The sequence below is a fragment of the Eptesicus fuscus genome, chromosome 6 (assembly GCF_027574615.1).
Source record: "Eptesicus fuscus isolate TK198812 chromosome 6, DD_ASM_mEF_20220401, whole genome shotgun sequence".
Classification (NCBI taxonomy): Eukaryota; Metazoa; Chordata; class Mammalia; order Chiroptera; family Vespertilionidae; genus Eptesicus; species Eptesicus fuscus.
In genome coordinates, this window is record NC_072478.1 from 15,680,638 (window position 1) to 15,699,858 (window position 19,221).

Consider the following 19,221-nt stretch of genomic DNA (forward strand, 5'->3'; position numbering starts at 1 on the left):
ACTTTCCATAAAATTCAAAATAAACTCTACTGGTTCTACAACTGCATTCAAAGTATGACAACATGCTATGCTGCTATTATCAAAGGCAGTGGAGCTTCCTTGTCTAAACCTCACCTTGCTTGTCTTTTGTCCCTCCAAATGCGTTATTCTGTGTAGTCTATACTTCATCAGGAACGTAACTCGGCTAAAAGTGTATATTAAAATGACATACTTTGGAGAATGGTAGAACACTGGCTTGATAAGAGTTAAGAACACAACTTATGTGAAATTAACTTCTAAATCAGATTTACCTCCGAGGCCTCTCTCTGCAATCACACGGATAGCTTCCCCAATGTTACAGCCTGGTTGAAAAGTGCCTCCATTCGGGTAAATGTCAACATGCCCTACTGGTTTCTGGATTCCGATACTTCGGCCAGGTGACCCTCTGGTGAATGTGTGTAAGACGTCTACAAAATCCGCATCATCGGGAGAAAGGCGACTTGGAGCTTCTGCGTATTCAAAGTTAGGTCCGGCGGGATCTAGGCCTTGATGGGTGAGGGGGAGAAAAAGGCCTCAAGATTTTTAAATTCCTATTGTTTTTAGTCTCCATCAGTATCACCCTAGCATCCCATTGCTCACCATTTGAATATAATTGGGAGCCCCAGAGATTCTTTTTTTTTTTTTTATTGTTTAAAGTATTACATATGTCTCCTTTTTCCCCCCATCGATCCCTCCCCACCACTCCCACCCCCCAGGAGAAGCCCCCACCGCCCCAGTGTCCGTGTGTCCATTGGTTATGCTAATACGCATGCATACAAGTCCTTTGGTTGATCCTCATAGATTCTTATTAGGATCTTTAAATTACTGAGAGTCAGAAAAGTAAACTTAGCTCCTTCAAAAATGAAATTTATAGGGAATTTTAAGCTTTACTGCTCTTCTATATTTGTGAGTATGAATTAGTAATTTCCACTCAGGATAACTTGATTTCCTTCATTTTCCCAGTACTTACATGAGGGGTGGCATATGGGCAACACACTCCCAAAGCCCGGGGCAAAGGGAGGAGGGACACCGTGGGCTCTCTGTGCTTAACTCCGCTCTATTTCCCTTCTGCCAGTGGATGGTCTGCCCGGGAGAGCAAGGCCTATGTTCTATCTCACCAGAAAAAAAGAGCGCTCCCATGAGATAATCCAGTGGCTGGGAGACCCAGAAGAACGCATTTGACAAACATTCCCATTCTCTTTCAGAATGACAGGCATCTCAACGCTTTTGTTGTAAGATGAAAGGCATTGCGTTCTTACCTGTAATTCTGTTGACCTTCTTATTGGTCAGACTTCCTGCAATGCCAGCAGCGTGGGCCCCCAGGCTGTATCCCAAGAGATGGACATTATCCACAGGGTAGTTAAATTCCTCCTTTGGAAAAGAGAAAAAAAAAGGGTTCTTACAGTTCTTTACAAAAGATCAAAGCTAAAAGAAAAATGAATATAAATATTGTTTTCAAAATATAGGCAATACTGAAAACTAATTCTACTTATTTTAATTTTGTGTTACAGATAAGAAAGACATACCCTCTGGTGTTGAGTTTTTCTCTTTCCTTAACAACATAGTTGAATTAGAAAGCTTTTCAATACATCTGAAATTGAAATGTATGGAGATTTCCATATATCTGAAAATATGTGTATGCATGTATATGCATGTTTAGAGTTATATATAGATATGTATATCTGTATGATACACATATGAATACATATAGATACACACACAAATACACAAATTTAACTTTAACCCATTATTCCCTACTCTAAATATCCTGCATCTCTTGATTCTTTAAGATCAGCCAAGCAATGACTAAAAATCAGAAAATATTACAGGGGAAGAGACCACAGACATATATATGGCCCAGCCTCCTCATTCAACAGATGAGAAGTCTGAGGTCCAGGGAGGTGATCTGATTTGCCCAAGTTCACCCTCCTGGTTAGCAAAAGAGTCAAAGTTGACACAGTTTATTGTGTACCTCTAAGCATCTGAGCTAAGTAATTTAGCCCTGTTCTTTCCATCACAAGAAACTTTTCAAAGCTACTTTTTAGAGAATGGCCTCACGGAGTTGTGTGGGTAAAACTGGAAGCTAAGTTGAACTCCTGGCCCTGATCACCTCACATCCTACAGACTGTTCCTGCCACATTCTTCCTAGATCACTTCCCTCACTCCCCTAACCCTCAACAAAAGCCTGGAGCCCTAATCCATACTAAGGAATAAGTACCATTAATATTTTCATCAAGTAGATCAGCATCCCAACAGGCCAAAGCCAGAATACAATGTCATGTGCCAGCCAACTGATAGGGAGGGAAGGGCCCGAACATGACATCTTCCCTCGGCCCAGGAGTAACAAGTTTTTTTTGTTCTGCCCACTTAGTTCTTGGTCTCAGCAAATCTATTCACTATGAAAATATCAAAGGACAGAGCAGGGCAGGACTATGTCTTGGCTTTATGGTTTTATCATTCTTATCATAATGCTGCTTTTGGATTTAAAATAATAATAATGCTGATGCCCGCCCTAACCGGTTTGGCTCAGTGGATAGAGCGTTGGCCTGCGGACTGAAAGGTCCCAGGTTCAATTCCGGTCAAAGGTATGTACCTTGGTTGCGGGCACATCCCCAGTAGGAGGTGTGCAGGAGGCAACTGATCAATATTTCTCTCTCATCGAGGTTTCTCTCTCATCGATGTTTCTCTCTCATCGATGTTTCTAACTCTCTATCTCTCTCCCTTCCTCTCTGTAAAAATCAATAAAATATATTTTAAAAATAATAATAATAATGCCAATGCCCATCTAGTGTTGAGATTTGAATTGCCCCAGAAAATACCTATAACTGAGTGAAAAGGAACAAAGACCAGCCATTTGTCCAGCTCTAGCCAAGAGATCTGTTTTGGGCGCACGGCTTCTTCCCCCAGTCTTACCACCATCCAGTCGATAAACGTGGCCACATCCTTCCCCACCAGCTTGGTGTAGCCCGCAGACACCGGGTAGTGCTGCTGGGCCCGCGACAGCCAGTCCACCACGATGACGTTGGAGTCCGGCTCCCTCTTGTACAGGGCAGCCACAAGTTTGGGCACCCAGCTCTCGTACATTCCCGTCACCTGAAGAGGATGATACAAGCTTTCTTAGAATACCCACCTACAACCTGTCACAGAGGTCAGCCAATTATACCCACTTTAAGTGGGGAAAAACAAACCCACAAGGAAGCCCATAGGTTCAGACAGAAGAATCAAACCACACAAATGCTCAGGGACGGCAGACTGCGGCTTAGCACGCCTTCAATTTTAAAAACACGTTTTATGACCCTAGCTGATTTGGCTCAGTGGATAGAGCCTCAGCCTGTGGAGTGAAAGGTACAGGGTTCAATTCTAGTCAAGGGCACATGCCCAGGTTGCAGGCTTGATCCCCAGTGTGGGGCCTGCAGGAGGCAACCGAGCAAAGATTCTTTCTCATCATTGATGTTTCTATCTCTCTCTCCCTTTCCCTTCCTCTCTGAAACCAATAAAAATATATTTTTTAAAAAAGAAAAGCACGTTTTATGAATTCAGTAAAATATCAGTAATTTAAAGTATTAAAAGAAAAGATCAATCTGAACAAATTTAAATTCTACAGCAGAATTACAAACTGTATTTGAAAAATCAGTTTTAATACTATCAATTAGGCTAATAAATGTTTCTGAATAGAATTAATTTGTGGGATAAAGGACCACTTTTTTCTTATAAAGAGTCACATACACATTTGATTTGCTAATGAAAAAAAATAGTTTTAAACATGCTAATGTCTCCTAACAGAAGGCAAGTTTGCTTAGCAATCTCTTTCTTAATACATAAGAAAATGATCAACTTCAGCTCAGACTTTTTCACAAGTCTCTCAAATTCTCCATTATTAGCATAGAAATTAATGAGGTTTAACGGTCACATTTCCCTAATTATTAGATTGGTCCTGTTTGGAGGTAAGCAGACTGCCAACTGTAATTCTTTACTTCTTGTTAATAAAGGCCCCAAAATTCAAAGTCAAAAGAATTATGGGGTCCTCAAATTAACTCTATTGATGTAAATTTTTAATTTATGTTTTCAGAAAGGAGGTGTTGGAAACCTGTGGAAGGATGCACATTTTGAAACACTTAAAAACTGCAGATTAGAAAATTGCACACCACCCTGCCATAAACTTGTACACAGCAACAACCTGATTTAAATCCCCAAATCTACCCACCCTTAAAAGATCTGAGAGCAGATCATATCTTTAAGGTTAGCCACCATGTACTCAACAAAGGAGATTCTGAAATCTATGGGTAAGGCAGCTTTTCGGGGCAGACCTGTAAAACCTTTCATCTTCTAAGAGTAATTCTAATAGAAAAACATTTGCAAACCAAGGGACTTCATTTGGAATTGTGATTTATAGGGTGGGTTCTTTCGTCTTTCAGACGAAATTTATACTTTCGTCTCGTCTATTTTCTAGACTAAGGTCTCTAAACATGGTTGCTTGCCTCACTCCTGACACTAACAAACTGCACCATTTTTTACCCCATTGCTGTGCTCTGTGGCCTGAGAATGAGATCTTGGCTCCAACCCCAGCTCTTCCACTAACTAACTGCTGCTATGAACAATGTGGCCCCGTCTACTCGGCCACCACAGAACAAAGGCGTCCGACTCAGGTGATCTCAAGGTTACCCTCCACCTCCTCAATCTCTCCTCGGGACCATTCTGGTTCCCAATCTACTTGCAGGGATAAAATCCCAACTCCAGAGCTATGTTAAGCATGAAGAGAGAACAAAGAAGAGTAAGTACCAAAGTGATGTCAGCCCATTAGAAACTCCATTACATCTCCTTTGACCATGTCCCAGAGACTATGCTTCAAGTCCTGGTGCAGCCTGGATGTTCGAGGGAACAGGCCAGAACACCCACTTGGCCCAAAACTCTGAGAAATTGGTCCTGCCCCCTTTCTCCTCTATTGGAGATTAGGGGCCACCCTGTGCAGCTGTCTTATAAGAGAGGAGGATGTCGTTTCTTCAGAAAACAATGTTAATCACCCCTCCTTTCAGCCAGGGGTAAGGACCTCCTCCATCCCAATGAGAACCCTGTGCCTAAAGCACGGGTCTGTGAAACCCAAGCAGGTGGCAAAACTCCAGCACAGCTGTGTCTAAACCGCCTTCTGAGATGTGCCCTGTGCACACAGCACGCTAAGCATTCCTTTGGGTTTTTTCATGACAAAGCTGCAGAACCTCCTCACTGCCCTTAGTCCTCAGCCCTTGGTTGCTGAGCAGTCTACTTCAGACAAGGCAGGAAAACCTTTTTTGAACTAGGGCCCTATTATAAGTTTTTCTCTACTATCGATGTTTCCAAATGAGGCAGCCTGTCAAAGAGTAAGTAACCCAACTTACTCCTACTGTGACTGGTACTTGTCTTAACTGCCTATTAAAAAATATATATATTTCTTATGTATTAAGAAAGAGATTGCTAAGCAAACTTGCCTTCTATTAGGAGACATTAGCATGTTTAAAACTTTTTTTTTTTTTCATTAGCAAATCAATGAAATCCAAGTGAGAACCCACCTTCTGCAGTCTGGAAAGGTTTTTCTAGGTTCTTCTTCTGAGGTTCCTTAAACCAGTACCAATTTTTAAAATGTTTTATTATCAGACACACAACTGAACCGAAGCCCTCCTTGCCACCTGCATCAGGGAGTCCACCTGCATCAGCCAGGGAGTTCGCTGAGATAAGCCGAGGTCATAACAAGCATGGCTGGATTGTGCAGACCAGCCAGCTCTATGCAGTGAAACTCAGTCCCCCAGCCAGCGGCCAAGCCCCTGGGCCCATGGTCTCAAAATGTCAGGACTGTGATGAGAAGAATATAAATGGGCTTCGTGAACAGTAGGACCAGTGATAGAAATTGGTACCATCTACTGATGCTGGGTTAGCTGTGTCATCTTAGCTTGAGAAAAATACATGTTTTTTAAAAATTCCTAACTTTTAGCAATTGTCCTTTACTGTCAATAACAGTTGGGACTAGAAGTATGTCAATCATTATAATTTAGTACCTATTACCATATTTGCAAGCTCTGACATAATGGAAAGATGCTATCCCTTTAACCATCCACTTTATTTAAGTCCTTTTTAATAAACAATGAACTCTGCTCACTAGGGATTTAAAATATTAAAAACCAACTGAAGTACTTAAGTAAGAACTGCACCACATAGAGTGACTATCTGGCCTATTTAGAGAGAACTAGTTTATTCATGTTTTTTAAAGTAAATTTAACGGCAGTTTTTACTTTTTCTAGTCATCTTGCATGACAGTTCCCTGGCTGGCCTCCTTTCATCTCTAGAAAAGCTCCCTAAGTTTATAATTGGAGAATATTGGAAGTGGAAGGATGCCTAGTCCAACCTCTTTGTTTTACAGATTTATAAGCTGAGGCCCAGGGATGAGAAGTGGCTTGATCCACATCACAGAGCTGGAGAACGGCAAAACCAGGGCTGGAACAAACACCCCCTCACTCCACTCCAGCCCTCTCCTGGCTCTCACAGGCTGTCTTCCTTACGAAAGAACCTTTGGTGATGTGCTGGACAAATCAGGATCATGCCAGGTTTCCACCGGTTCCCAAAAATGATAACCTACATTCTGCTCTGTAGTTGAGCAAAGCCTCATTTTCCACCTAACAGGAAGGCTGGTTCCAGGGCACCAACTAGGTACCAAGGTAAAATGCAGCACTGTCTGGGGGAAGTGCCCAGGAACCTGTGACTTTAGGTCCATAATCCCCAGCCTGAGCCAGAACTGCCTTTACTCAAGTTTAAAGCAAAGCCATCAGGAAGCGAGTAGAAGTATGGGGTGTGGAGACCCATCATTGGGTTCCCAGCAACTAGGGCAGGATGGTCAGGACACAAGGCCACCCCAGACCCCTCCTTCCTACAGAGCCCCTCTTACCGTCCAGCCGTGGATCACCACGAAGGTTTTGCTGCTGTGGTTGAAATGGCAGTTAGCCACAGATTCGGTCACTCCAGGAATGATGTGGCACGTGTCCTCAGCTGTGTCCTCAGGGGTCCTTAGAGCAAATTTACTTTCAATGTCTGTAAAGTCTTTTCCTCCTATATTATCTGAAAAGGAAAAATTGGATATGCAGTTCGTTGGAGGACTGGGTTTTTTTACTCGATGGAAATGGTCGCTATGTTTAAGGTTCACAAGCAGCCAGCACCAAAACCATTTGTGTTTCTAAAGTTTATAAAAAGTGAATGTGGGTTGCAAGAGAATGACTGATTCTCTAGTGGTGATCAAAGTTGACAGAGATGGTCTTCAAATAACTGAATTAAACAATATTGATCTCTCCTATATCTTCCATCCTCTCCTTCAGTCAGGGTGTGTGTATGTGTGTGTGTGAGTGCGTGTCTGCTATTTGAAATTTCTTAGTTAATTCAATCTTCTCTCAAAATATAAATTGGCCAAGGTCATGCTGCTGATAATAGTGGGAGAGAGAAGGGGGACCAGAACCCGGGTGTCCGGGTTCCAGTTCAAAGTTCATTCTCTTAGAGAACATTAGCTCGTGGCTCTCTCGTTGTCTAGTTCCATGTATTTCATATATCTCTGATCCCACAATAGTATACAATAAGGCTACTTTGCGGGAAGATTGTTTCCTTTTCACCAGCATAATCTTTTAAATATTAGCAAAAAGAAAAGTTGGTGACCCGAGGAAGCCTTGACATGGAATGGGTTCCAACCCCGTGACAGGACGCATCAGTTCAAGATATTTTTTAAAGTAATTTAGTGGGTTGTTCATAAATACCTGAGCCATTGTTAACTCTTTCCCCAAATATTTATTTTCCCACTTATGCCTTTAGTCTTCCATAAAGTCAAAGCTTAACAAACTACTATAAAGCTGGTTTTGGAAAGAATCCACTTTGGTTCTTCATAATTAATCCCAAAATGAGTAAGGAGAGAAAGAGAACTTTAGCCTATTTCTCTCTGGACAGTAAATGTGAATGTTGACAAATCTTCACAGGGTATTTGTAAACAGTACACATCACGTCACAGTGAACACGTGAAGTAAATGCTGTGGCAGATAAAGTCAGACTGTTTTACAAAGCAAACACAAAGGGAAGTTATGTTAGGGGAAAATATGTAATTTCTTGTCAAGGGAAAAATAACATGCCTATTCACTTTAAGAAGGTAATAACTTATAGATTTCAGATTTCACTATTTAAAACTTTCAGGCGATAAATAACTGAGATTTAGAAATACCTCTAATTTCTTAATCTACATTTATTCTTTTCTCAACACAAAAGCTGAAAATCTGTCATTTTAAATAACATTGCAAAAGTGAGGCCAAAAATAAAAATAAGAATATCATACCCGGAAAGATAAGCATTCAAGCCAAAATGATCATCGATTTATCTGAGGACTGGCCAACATTTTCCTTTTTATTTTTCATAATAACTTTCATAGTTATTTTTCGAAATTCCTAAAACAATATTGTGGCTACTTCTTGCTAAGTATTCATTGTATGTAACAAGGTGATCTCACACACACACACGCCAATCTCTAGAAGCTAAACATTCTAAGATAATTTCTTCAAATAAGAAACTGATATTCAAAGCTCTTTTTTTTTTTCATTTATATAGTAAAATTGCACTTGGAATGCACTCATCCATCAAGAATGCACTCTGCTTTTCATCTTATTTGAATCTATAGGTCTTCCTTTTGCTTCCTAACCAGGAAGCACTCTGGTGGCCTCATTATTTATCTGACAGTAGGAAAACATATTGCAGATTTTTAATCTGCTTCTGTATTCAATGTGCAAGACGTTCTTTTATTGTTAGAAAGTACTTGAGAAAATGTAAAACTAAATTAATGTCCCTCTCCCACATCTCTCCACATCAAATAACTCTTGCCTCCTCTCTACCAGTCTTATTGTAACGTGTTCAATTAGCAGTCTTTTTAAAGCAGGAATAATCTGAACAACCTGGCAGATAGATCTCACCCACCACCTATTTGCCAAACTGATATTTAAGACTGTGCCTTGCACAACTCCAGAGGACAGCACTAGCTTTTAGTCCATTTTTCCTAGATTATGCAACATGGTGGTCCTGGTGTTGCTGGTGATTTTGAAATGATTAAGAATATTCTTTGTAATTACTAAGGCTGGCTTTGTACGTTTACACACACACACACACACACACACACACACACAGAATCTATTCAATCCATAGATCCTATATCAGATTATCTGTATAGCTCATGGAGAGCTCCAATTCCCCACAACCAAGATCTCATGTTGGGTACATAGTTTGCAAAGAAAAATAATAGGTAATTCATACATTCTCAAGGAAATTTGTATCTGGAGACTTGTATTTCACTTTGCAAGGAAAGCATTTTTCATTTTAAGTTACAGAAAGCATATGAAGCCTTTGACCGGAAAATACTACCACTCTATAGGCTATGTGATGTTTTTAATGCTATAAATGAAATCATAGATGTCTTACCTTCTCTCTGATGTTCTGATAGGAATTTTCATACTACAGGTGTTTGTGACCCCCTAAGGATGTCTGGGCATCCTAAAGACGAATGTGTTTTACAAACCCCTATCAGCTCTCTCAGAACTAACTTGGGCCGCATAGAGATAGGGAGAAACATGGATCCTGGTTGCGAGCTTTCAATATGTGCAGTTGTCCATTATACATTGGGAGTGTGCCTGGCTGGCAGATGAACTGATATGGCTTCATTTTATTAAGGAAATTACTGTTTTCATACATGGGAATATTAGTCACTCTGCACTTATTCTTTGAAGGGGATAAGGATCTCTTACCGGGTCCCCTTGGAAACTAAAGCCATCTAGAATAGTAAAAAGGGGAATACCTAAGGAGTATTTCTTTATAAGAACCTCTATCCTGAATTTAGCTTATCATATCAGCACCACCATGCCAACCTGGCCCCATCAGACATGTCCTTATTAAGCACTAAGAGGAAATGTGGGGGTGCCAAGCAAAGTACATGCTAACGCATTTCATGATTATGTAATCTTTATTCCTAAATTCCTCAATAGATAGTTAAAAATCTAAGTGTGTGCATAAAGACAAGAAAATTATCTTAATGCGGATAATAACTCACAGAGATAAAAATTAGGTTGAGAAGTCAAAGCACTTTAAGGATAAATTTAGAGAAGATACATTTTTGTTGCTAGAAAAGGAAAAGCATGAAGCATCCCAGTAAAGATATTCCAAAGGCATCTCACAGTTATCAGATGAATTTGATTGACATTTATAAGAAGACTTGAGGTATAAGAGCTCAATTATAATGCAACTCTCTTTGAAGTTTCTACTTTCTATCCCCGCCCCCCCCCCATCTCCCTCTCCTAAAGGACCTCATCAGTCATTCCTCTGCTCTCTAAGACTGATAGACACAATTATTAACTCAGGCAGCTTCTGCAGAGTGCCAAGAAATAAGTTAAACTAATGAAAATAAAATTTAAAAAAATAGTTCTATGAGGGGGAGAAAATCAATATTGTTATCTAAAATAGAGATAGTGAACTGTATAGCCCAATTTCTCCTCCGGAAATAAAGCAAGAAAGGAGGCCTGAGCTAAAACTACACTGCCTGAAAGTGAAAATGTTCCTTTGTAACTCTTCCCCTGGCTCCCACCTTTCACTACAGCTCTTCACCCATCAACCCCGTGCCGAGCTCAGCTCTATTGCAGGTGGTATCTGCTATTTTGCTGTCATCCCTCAGCATGTTTAATTCAGATGTTAGCCTGGAAATTCACTGTGACCAGTCAAATGGAACTTTGGCTACTGAGCACTGACCCATATGCTTCTAGTTCATATACTGTAGTTTCCTGATGAGGCCATGCAGAGATCGGATGGCTCCAAGAACAAGGAAACTGAGGGCCGCGCCTCCTATCCTTGTCTTCTTCTTAGAATGAACTCAGAGCCCAGGGGAGGTACTACTTACCTTTCCCTCACACCTGTATCTTTCTACTCTGAAACTCTTCCTGTCTCAGATGAACTCCTTTGGAGGAGAAAAGGGGGTGGGGAAGTTGCTGCGCTAGAAGAAGCCTAATATGAAGGGGGGTGGGGGGGTGAGACTGAGAGGGATTAATTTCAAGTCTACTTAAAAATGACTCCTCCATGCATTTACAGCCAGTAAAAGCATGCTGGTTAAAATCCAACTTAATTCCTTCATCACTTAAGTGTCCATTTAAATCAAAGAGTAAGAATTAGAGGGGCCTAAGAAACATTTGAGTGTGGCCCAAACTCCTCTTTTAGAGCTGAGGAAGATAAACCCCAAGAGGTGACACTGACTAGCCCAGGAATTTAGGGTCCTGAACCTCTCAGAAAGCCTAGCAAGAACTTACACTCTGGTCCTAACTGGTTTGGCTCAGTGGATAGAGAATCGGACTGTGGACTGAAGGGTCCCAGGTTCGATTCCTGGTCAAGGGCATGTACCTTGGTTGCGGCACATCCCCAGTAGGGGGTGTGCAGGAGGCAGCTGATGGATCTCATCAGCTCTCTTTATCTAACTCTCTATCCCTCTCCCTTCCTCTCTATAAAAAATCAATAAAATATATTTTTTTAAAAAAAAAAAAAAACTTACTCTCTGGAGGACACATATCTGTGTTTGTTTTGTGGTAGAAGTAACACTACTCGATGGTTACTTTCTGAAATAAGAATGTGGATCTTGTTCCTCCCATCTTCCTGAATAGTGGCAACCACTCAAGGGGAACGTGCCACCACACGAGATGTTCAGCTTTAGTGGAATCGACACTGTTTTCCACCTAACAAACATGTTCTTTCACACAGTTCAGTACTGAAATAAACTCCCACAAAAGTCAGGACAAACTCGACTATCACTTGAACCACAGCGCACGGGCCACCTGAGAGGACATCCAAGCAGCGCCACCAGCGCTTCCATTGCACCAGCGAGGAGAAAAGAAGACGCGGGCTCCTTTTATGACTTGCTTCGGTTGCTTTTTCTTTCCCCCCCCCCCCCCTCTGTATTTTATCACTTAAGAAAAAGCACAGCAGCAAGTTCTGTGTTGACTTCAGTACGACCAAACAGCCCATCGTTTTTACTTGCCGTTTTCTGAGAGCCGAAGGAAGGTTCAAGTTAAGCAGGCTGCCTCTACTGCGGGCAGGTCTCCGGCTGAGCGCGGGTTCCTCCCACCCCCGCCCGCGCCCCCGTCGCAAGAAGGCAATTCGCATCTGGCCTCCAGCGCCCTAAGCTCCGGGGCAGCGACTAGGTTCATCCGCGGCCGCCTCCCGGCGGCGCCAAAAGTGGGGCTCAGCTGAGACGACAGTCAGGATAACCAATGGAAACCTGGCAACCCCCAAGCCCACGCTTTCAGGGGATTTGGTGGGCGCTCTGAAAAGCCAAGCGCACCAGAGCCGCAGCTGGAGGGGTTCCCTTGCGCCCTTGGGGAAAGCAAGATGCGTCGCCCCCAGTCCTCCGCGCCTCGCATCTCCGGTCCCCCACGCCCACCCCGACGCAGAGTGAGCGTGCCCTGTGCTCCTAGGATGCAGAAAACCATTCCCCCCGCCTTGGGCCGGCTTCTCCAAAGGGGCCACCTTCTGCCCGCGCTCCCACAGGCGGGGGCCGAGCCGCAGCCGAGGCCACGCCGGGGTCACCTTGGCCCGCGCGCCTTCCATTCCAGGGCCCCCGCCTCCCGAGCGGGGATGTGACTGCTGGTCACCGCCATCTGAGCCCTTCCTCCCGCCCCCCTCGTCCCGCCTCTCACACTCCCCTGTCCTTCCCGGCTGAGCCGGGCGCCCGGGAACCGGCCCCGGCGGGAGCGGAGGGGACAGCGCGGGAACCGGGAGGGCGGGAACTGCGAGCTGCCCCGGCAAGATCGGAGGGAGAACTCCCTTCCAGCCTCTCCCGGATCCCGCCCCGGTGACTTCTCCGAGCGGCGCTCGGGCGAAGAGAGTCCTCGGTGCGCATCCGCATCCCCACCCGCCCTCCTCCTCCCCATCCTCCCGAGCGTGGAGGTGGCCCCTGAGCCGAGCCTGCAGGTGGAGGGGAGTCTGCGCGCAAAACTTACTGGCGGCGGCCACCCCTCCGCGGGAGGCGGTCAGACTCTGGAGCCAGACGCCCAGAGCCACCAGGAGCAGCGCTTTGCTCTCCATCTGAGTTTGTTCCTCCGCGGGAACTACCGGGCACGGTCGGGAGAGGACAGACGGACGGACCCGGAGCCGGAGGCGGGAGTAGGCTGGAGCTTGGGTTCTGAGCGGGTCAAGTCGCCTTTTAAAGGGGAGAGCCAGGCAGCTAGAAGGGGCAGGTTTCCTCGGAGGAAGAGGAATCGAGTCTGACACTGTTTCCACTCCACGGCTGCTTAAGAGACTGGAAATATGCAAATAAACCTCAGCACCTATTGGCTATAAAATCATAAGTTGGGGGGAGGGCCTTAAATGCACTTCCAAATGTTTGAGCAAACTGTGATGAAGAGCAAGCCTGCCAGCCAGAAGAGGGTGAAAGAGCAGGAGGGATTTGTGAATTCCCTCTTCGCTTCTCCTAAGGGATCTGGCTCTCCGGGGGCCCCCAGCACAAGCACCAAACACAGGTTTATACGGATTTATGTTAAATACTCCACAATCACCAGTTTCCCAAGGAGGGGGAGTTAAGCTGTTAAACTACATTTGGTCCAGACTTAACCCCACTCCTCTTTTGAGGGATCCTGTTTGTAACTCGAAGGGTTTATTTCCCCCAAAATTCTCCTGGACCATGTCAGTTTAGGGAACCATAAACACACACTGTTCTGTAGCTTGTGCTTGAACAATCTGACATTTTAATATTGGCAAAACGTAGTAGCTGATGTGGTGAAGGAAAGACCTCTTACTGGAACTAGTTTCTAATTTTTCCCTCACGCAGATTATACCCAAACCCATCAAAGAATGCAAGTATACCATTTTATCCTCAGAGGCAGAATATCAGAGTCAAAAAACCTAAAGCTATATTGTTATGCAAAGTGAAGAAGCCAGTCACAAAAGACAGATGTTGTAAAATATCCACAAATAGGCAACTCTTCTAGACCGAAAGTAGATTAGTGGTTGCCTGGAGCTGGGGAATAGGGAAGGGGAGTATGGAGAAGTTTGGGGGGTGGGGGTGGGGAGGGAGTAGTGATGAAAATGTTTTAAGTTACATTATGGTCATGGTTGTACAACTTGGTAAATACACTAAAAAAAAAAAAAAAATTGACTTGGCCCTGACCGGTTTGGCTCAGTAGATAGAGCTTAGGCCTGTGGACTGAAGGGTCCCAGGTTCGATTCCGGTCAAGGGCATGTACATTGGTTGCGGGCGCATCCCCAGTAGGAGGTGTGCAGGAGGTAGCTGAGTGATGTTTCTCTCTCATTGATGTTTCTAACTCTCTATCCCTCTCCCTTCCTCTCTGTAGAATATCAATAAAATATATATTTTTTTAAATTGACTTGCACACTTTAAATCATTGAACTTTGTGGTATGTAAATTATATCCAAATAAGGCTATTAGCAAAGATGTATTGAGATATGCAGTTAAAATAATAAGAATAATGAAAAATAAATAAAAACAAAAAATAATAAGAATAATGAAATCACATTGGAAATTATATTTTTTTGTCAAAATGCCCAGAATGCTATCAAATATCTTTTTAAGTGTAAAGGATTTGCATTAGCCAGAAAGGACAATTACCTCTATACTCTCCACTTAATATCTGAGAAACAATCTCAAAAATCAAAACCTCTAATTCACTATCTTATATTGGATTCTCTCTCTCTCTCTCTCTCTCTCTCACTCTCACACACACACACACACACACAATCTACATTTGTATGTTAGGAGGATAAAATGCCATATTATTTAAACTAGGCTCAGATTTAAAGTTTACCTCAAAAATGAAATACACCTGCCAAAACCGGTTTGGCTCAGTGGATAGAGCGTCGGCCTGCGGACTGAAAGGTCCCGGGTTCGATTCCGGTCAAGTGCATGTACCTTGGTTGCGGACACATCCCCAGTGGGGGGTGTGCAGGAGGCAGCTGATCAATATTTCTCACCCATCAATGTTTCTCACTCTCTATCCCTATCCCTTCCTCTGTAAAAAAATCAATAAAATATATTAAAAAATAAATAAATAAATAAATAAATAAATAAAAAATGAAATACACCTGATACTACCCAAATCATTCAAAGTGTGCTATCCAGAAGACTAGGTTTCTATTTTTAAGTTGATACATTAAATGGCACAACACAATATATTGTCTTGTATTGAGATTATTAACCAATATATTGTACACATTCATTCTATCCTGCAAAGTATGTGGAGGAATTATGAAACTTGCCAAAAATTAAATCCTTTAGAAGAATTTTAAAAGTGAAGAACAACCATGCAAGGGGTGAATAACTGTGATGTGGCAGTCCTCCAAAAGTTATATAGTAAATTTGATTTTTTTTTTTAAATGACACGAGGTTAGTACAACTGTATTGCATGTACTCACGCATAAATGACATATAAACGGAAGTGCAAATGCCTACTATCTTATATAGAATACTCATGCAGCCTATTTTCACACCTAATTTTTTTAATCATTTGCTAATACAACCAAACCAATCTGTTCTTCTGTGCCTTTCAAAGAACTACAAGAAGATTGCTAAAGGGAAGTCTGATGCTTATAATATGTGTTTAAAATGATTTTCCAGGTTAACAGGTAACAAAATTAAAGATTCTGAGTAATTCTTTTTTTAAATATGAAACTGGTTCTGGTGTGGCCTGTAGTGTTACACTCTATGTCCATTAAGGTTGCAGAGATTTCCAAGAAAAATTAACTCAGTAGCTCAGCTTGCTAGGAAAGCGACAGGTTGGCTCTAATCCCGAGTCCGGTGGTGGGCAGGTGGGTGTGGCGGCAACGCGCTCTCCTGATTGGCTGCTCTCTGGGTGACCAGGTGCCAGGGTTCTAGTACTGAGGCTCATATGACCTCCAGGCTCCCGCTGCCAGGGCGGTAGCCAGGCGCCTCCACCAAACCTCAGCCAGGTTATTTGATCCCCTATAGCGCGAGGCTCCACGGTTTCCGTAATTGACTTTTCCCCTGTAACAGACTTAAAAAGCTTCAGATTAAAAGAAGCTAAACTTTTCATAAACGTTTAACAAACCAGTACACATGGCAGGACACTTGTTCCTGGTATAAGTTTAAAATGATGTAAGTAACAAGTTAAAGGGGCATACCTAAAGAAATGACCAAAAAATCCAGAACTTCACATGTAGGGAAAGTGTATCAATCAATCTATCTATCTATCTATCTATTATTTAGATAGCAGGCCTGCTATTTGCACACACTGGGCACTTTTCCTACCTTTCTACATTTAGTCATTACCAAAACATCCCAAACTTAGTAATATTACCGTTGTACAGATGAAGGAAGATAAAGTGCAAGCAATATTAAATAGCAGTAACCACAAATCATAAAGTGTTTTCTTGTATGGTGATCCCGAGAAAGAAGGAACGTGTATTTGATGTGTTCTATTTTAATGTTGCTGTAATCCAAAGCAGAAAGGTCTGGAAAGATGGTTTTTGTATATGCATGGTTCAGTACAGATTCTATTTTGTGGCTTTTTTGCTAAATTATGATGAAATGTCTGGGCTCTAAAAGAGCATCAGGCCCTAGCTGGTTTGGCTCAGTGGATAGAGCATCGGCCTGTGGACTGAAGGGTCCCGGGTCGATTCCAGTCAAAGGCACATGCCTGGGTTGCAGGCTCATGCCTGGGGGGCATGCAGGAGGCAGCCAATCAATGATTCTCTCTCATCATTGATGTTTCTATCTCTTCTTCTCCCTTCCTCTCTGAAATTAATAAAAATATATTTTTAAAAAATTAAAGAGCATCAGTGCTTCTGAAGTGGATCTGGTGTCTATCACAAAAATTATATGGAATGTAGAAAAAAGTATGGCTAAAACAAATAAAATTTGCCAATACAAAATCATAAATATAAAAAAATATGTTCAGATCTACTGACTTTTAATTTTAAAAAACCAAGGTATTCACTAAACTTTGTCATAAAAGACTTTTCCACTGATACCCACCCATATCCCAGCTGAACTGTAGACAGGGAGGAGCGACGGCTGCATCTGGACAGGGACGGGGTGTGACAGTGAGGGGAGGATGAGGGCGAGGTCATAGCTCTGGGACCTGGTGCCTGAGGCTGCAGCTGTTCCTACGGGCAGTTCAGTGGAGATGCTGGTATTGCAGACCTCTTCTTTGATTCCTTACCAACAAAGCTACTTTGAAGAAACACCAAGTAGCAGTTCAAGGAAAAATTAACCCAGACAGAATATAGTTCTCCATTGGTAACGATGGGTGTCATAGTCTGGAAAAGTTGAAATACAAATAAATGTTATATTTAGCCACTTTGTTACTGTCTCCTTCCTTCACCAAGTTTGAGTAAAGGGATCAGGGTTATGGTCTTGGATTTGGAGGTGAAGGAATTGTGGGGTGGGAAGAGAATTGTTTCAAATGATAAAAATGTGGTGTTAAATAATCCAGGCATATTTTAAGAATTTTAGTTTTCTTGGTTTGGGAATATTCACCCCCTTCTTTCTTCCAAAAACAAAAGAAAATAAACACACACAAAAAGAGAGAGAGAGAGAAAGAAATACTTTAATATCAGCATTAACTGACTAAGAAAATTGACTAAGTGCCCTGGCTGGTTTGGCTCAGTGGATGGGGCATCGGCCTGCGGACCGAAGGGTCTCAGGTTCAATTCTGGCCAAGGGCATATGCACGGGTTGTGGTCTCAATCCCCAGTAGGGGGCGTGCAGGAGGCAGCTGATTGATGGTTCTCTCCCATCATTGATGTTTCTGTCTCTCTATCCCTCTTCCTTCCTCTCTGAAATCAATAAAGAAATATATTTTTAAAAAATTGACTAAAGTTAAGAGGAATAAAAGACTTTTTTTTAAAAAAAAAGAGTGAATTTTTTTTTTAAATGTCAATGTATTGCCATGACCTGTGCTGGAACAAGGTGTAATAGTGAGAGGGGGTGCCAGAGAAACAGATGCTGACAGGGGAGCTGCACAGGCCGAGGGGGGAAGGATGCAGGCCTTCCCTAGAAGACAGCTCAGACAAGCTGAAAAAATGTCCCACAAATTACTCACTGGATTTATCAGCTATGTTTGCTTATAAGTAGTTTCTTTCCCCTTTCACACACACACAACTCAAAACTTAAATGCACGCAAGAAATCGAAGGAAGACTTTCTATGAGACCTAGGTGATGACTTGAATATGCAATACCACGCGTGGATGTTGCTGAGGGCTTCACATCCGGAGATAACCTCAGACAAATCATCGAAGCCGGAGAGACTGACCATGAGCTGAGCCTGACTCCGGCACAGATATGTTTGAAGTGCCCCCTGCTGACTTCCTGGTGACACTGTAACATCTCAAAAAAGCCATTGGAAGAGGCCGGAAACAATTGACTTGAGTAATCATTAAGCTCTTGTATTTTTATTGGAGTTTTTCTTGTTTGTTTTGTCAAATTATATGTAACCATGAAGGAAGAAGCTATTGCTCTTCTCACCTCTGCGGTTACTTCCCACAGCATCCAAAAGTTAGTAGGTTCTTAGTTAATAATTGTTGGGTGAATGAATAACCCTGAGTAAAAGACGGTCCAGTGCTAAATGGGGGAAAAATAAGGGTATTTTTTTATTTTAAATTTTCACTAGCTTTAGTCATTATGAAACTTGAATGTGTGTGCGTATACACACACACACACACACACACACACACACACACACACACACACACATATCCTCCTTGCCATAATCTAGTCTACTTAGACCAAATCTAACTGGTTAGGGAAATGGAGGACAATTTCATTTAACTCGGACTTTTTGCTGGCCTCATATATTTCTCTTCCTTTTAATTAACTCTTTTGTTAAAAAATATACTCTTGCCCAAAATAAATCCATAAAAGACAAAATTTCAAGCAGTACAAAAGTGTGTGCAAGCAAACAAACACCCTCCTCTAGTGTCTCTCCAGGAGCAGTAAGTTTCCTTTCTTGTGTATTTCCTATAAAAGTCTATGCGTTTACAAGCATAAATGTGTACTAGTATTCATCCACACATTTACAGTGATGTCAGCATACCATTAGCACTGTTGTGCGATTCATTTTTTTCACCTAATAATGTGCCTTCGAGATGAGCCCATGCAGAGGGCCCCTTTTTCTTCCTTTTTAAGCCATCTAAGAGTCTCCTCTGTGGTTGTGCCATCAT

The 19,221-nt window shown here is 42.4% G+C and overlaps 1 protein-coding gene across 1 annotated transcript in view; it reads right to left on the minus strand.

The window, feature by feature from the left end:
- Positions 1–13,276, minus strand: part of LPL (lipoprotein lipase) — a 31,072-nt gene extending 17,796 nt beyond the window's left edge. The window contains exons 1-5 of the mRNA XM_054717234.1: positions 13,029–13,276; positions 6,929–7,098; positions 2,932–3,111; positions 1,278–1,389; positions 291–524 (exon numbers count right to left, since the gene is read on the minus strand). Of these exons, the coding sequence (XP_054573209.1) occupies positions 291–524; positions 1,278–1,389; positions 2,932–3,111; positions 6,929–7,098; positions 13,029–13,113 (781 nt within the window). The 5' untranslated portion in view covers positions 13,114–13,276. The remainder of the gene's footprint in view (positions 1–290; positions 525–1,277; positions 1,390–2,931; positions 3,112–6,928; positions 7,099–13,028) is intronic.
- Positions 13,277–19,221: the final 5,945 nt, after the last annotated feature.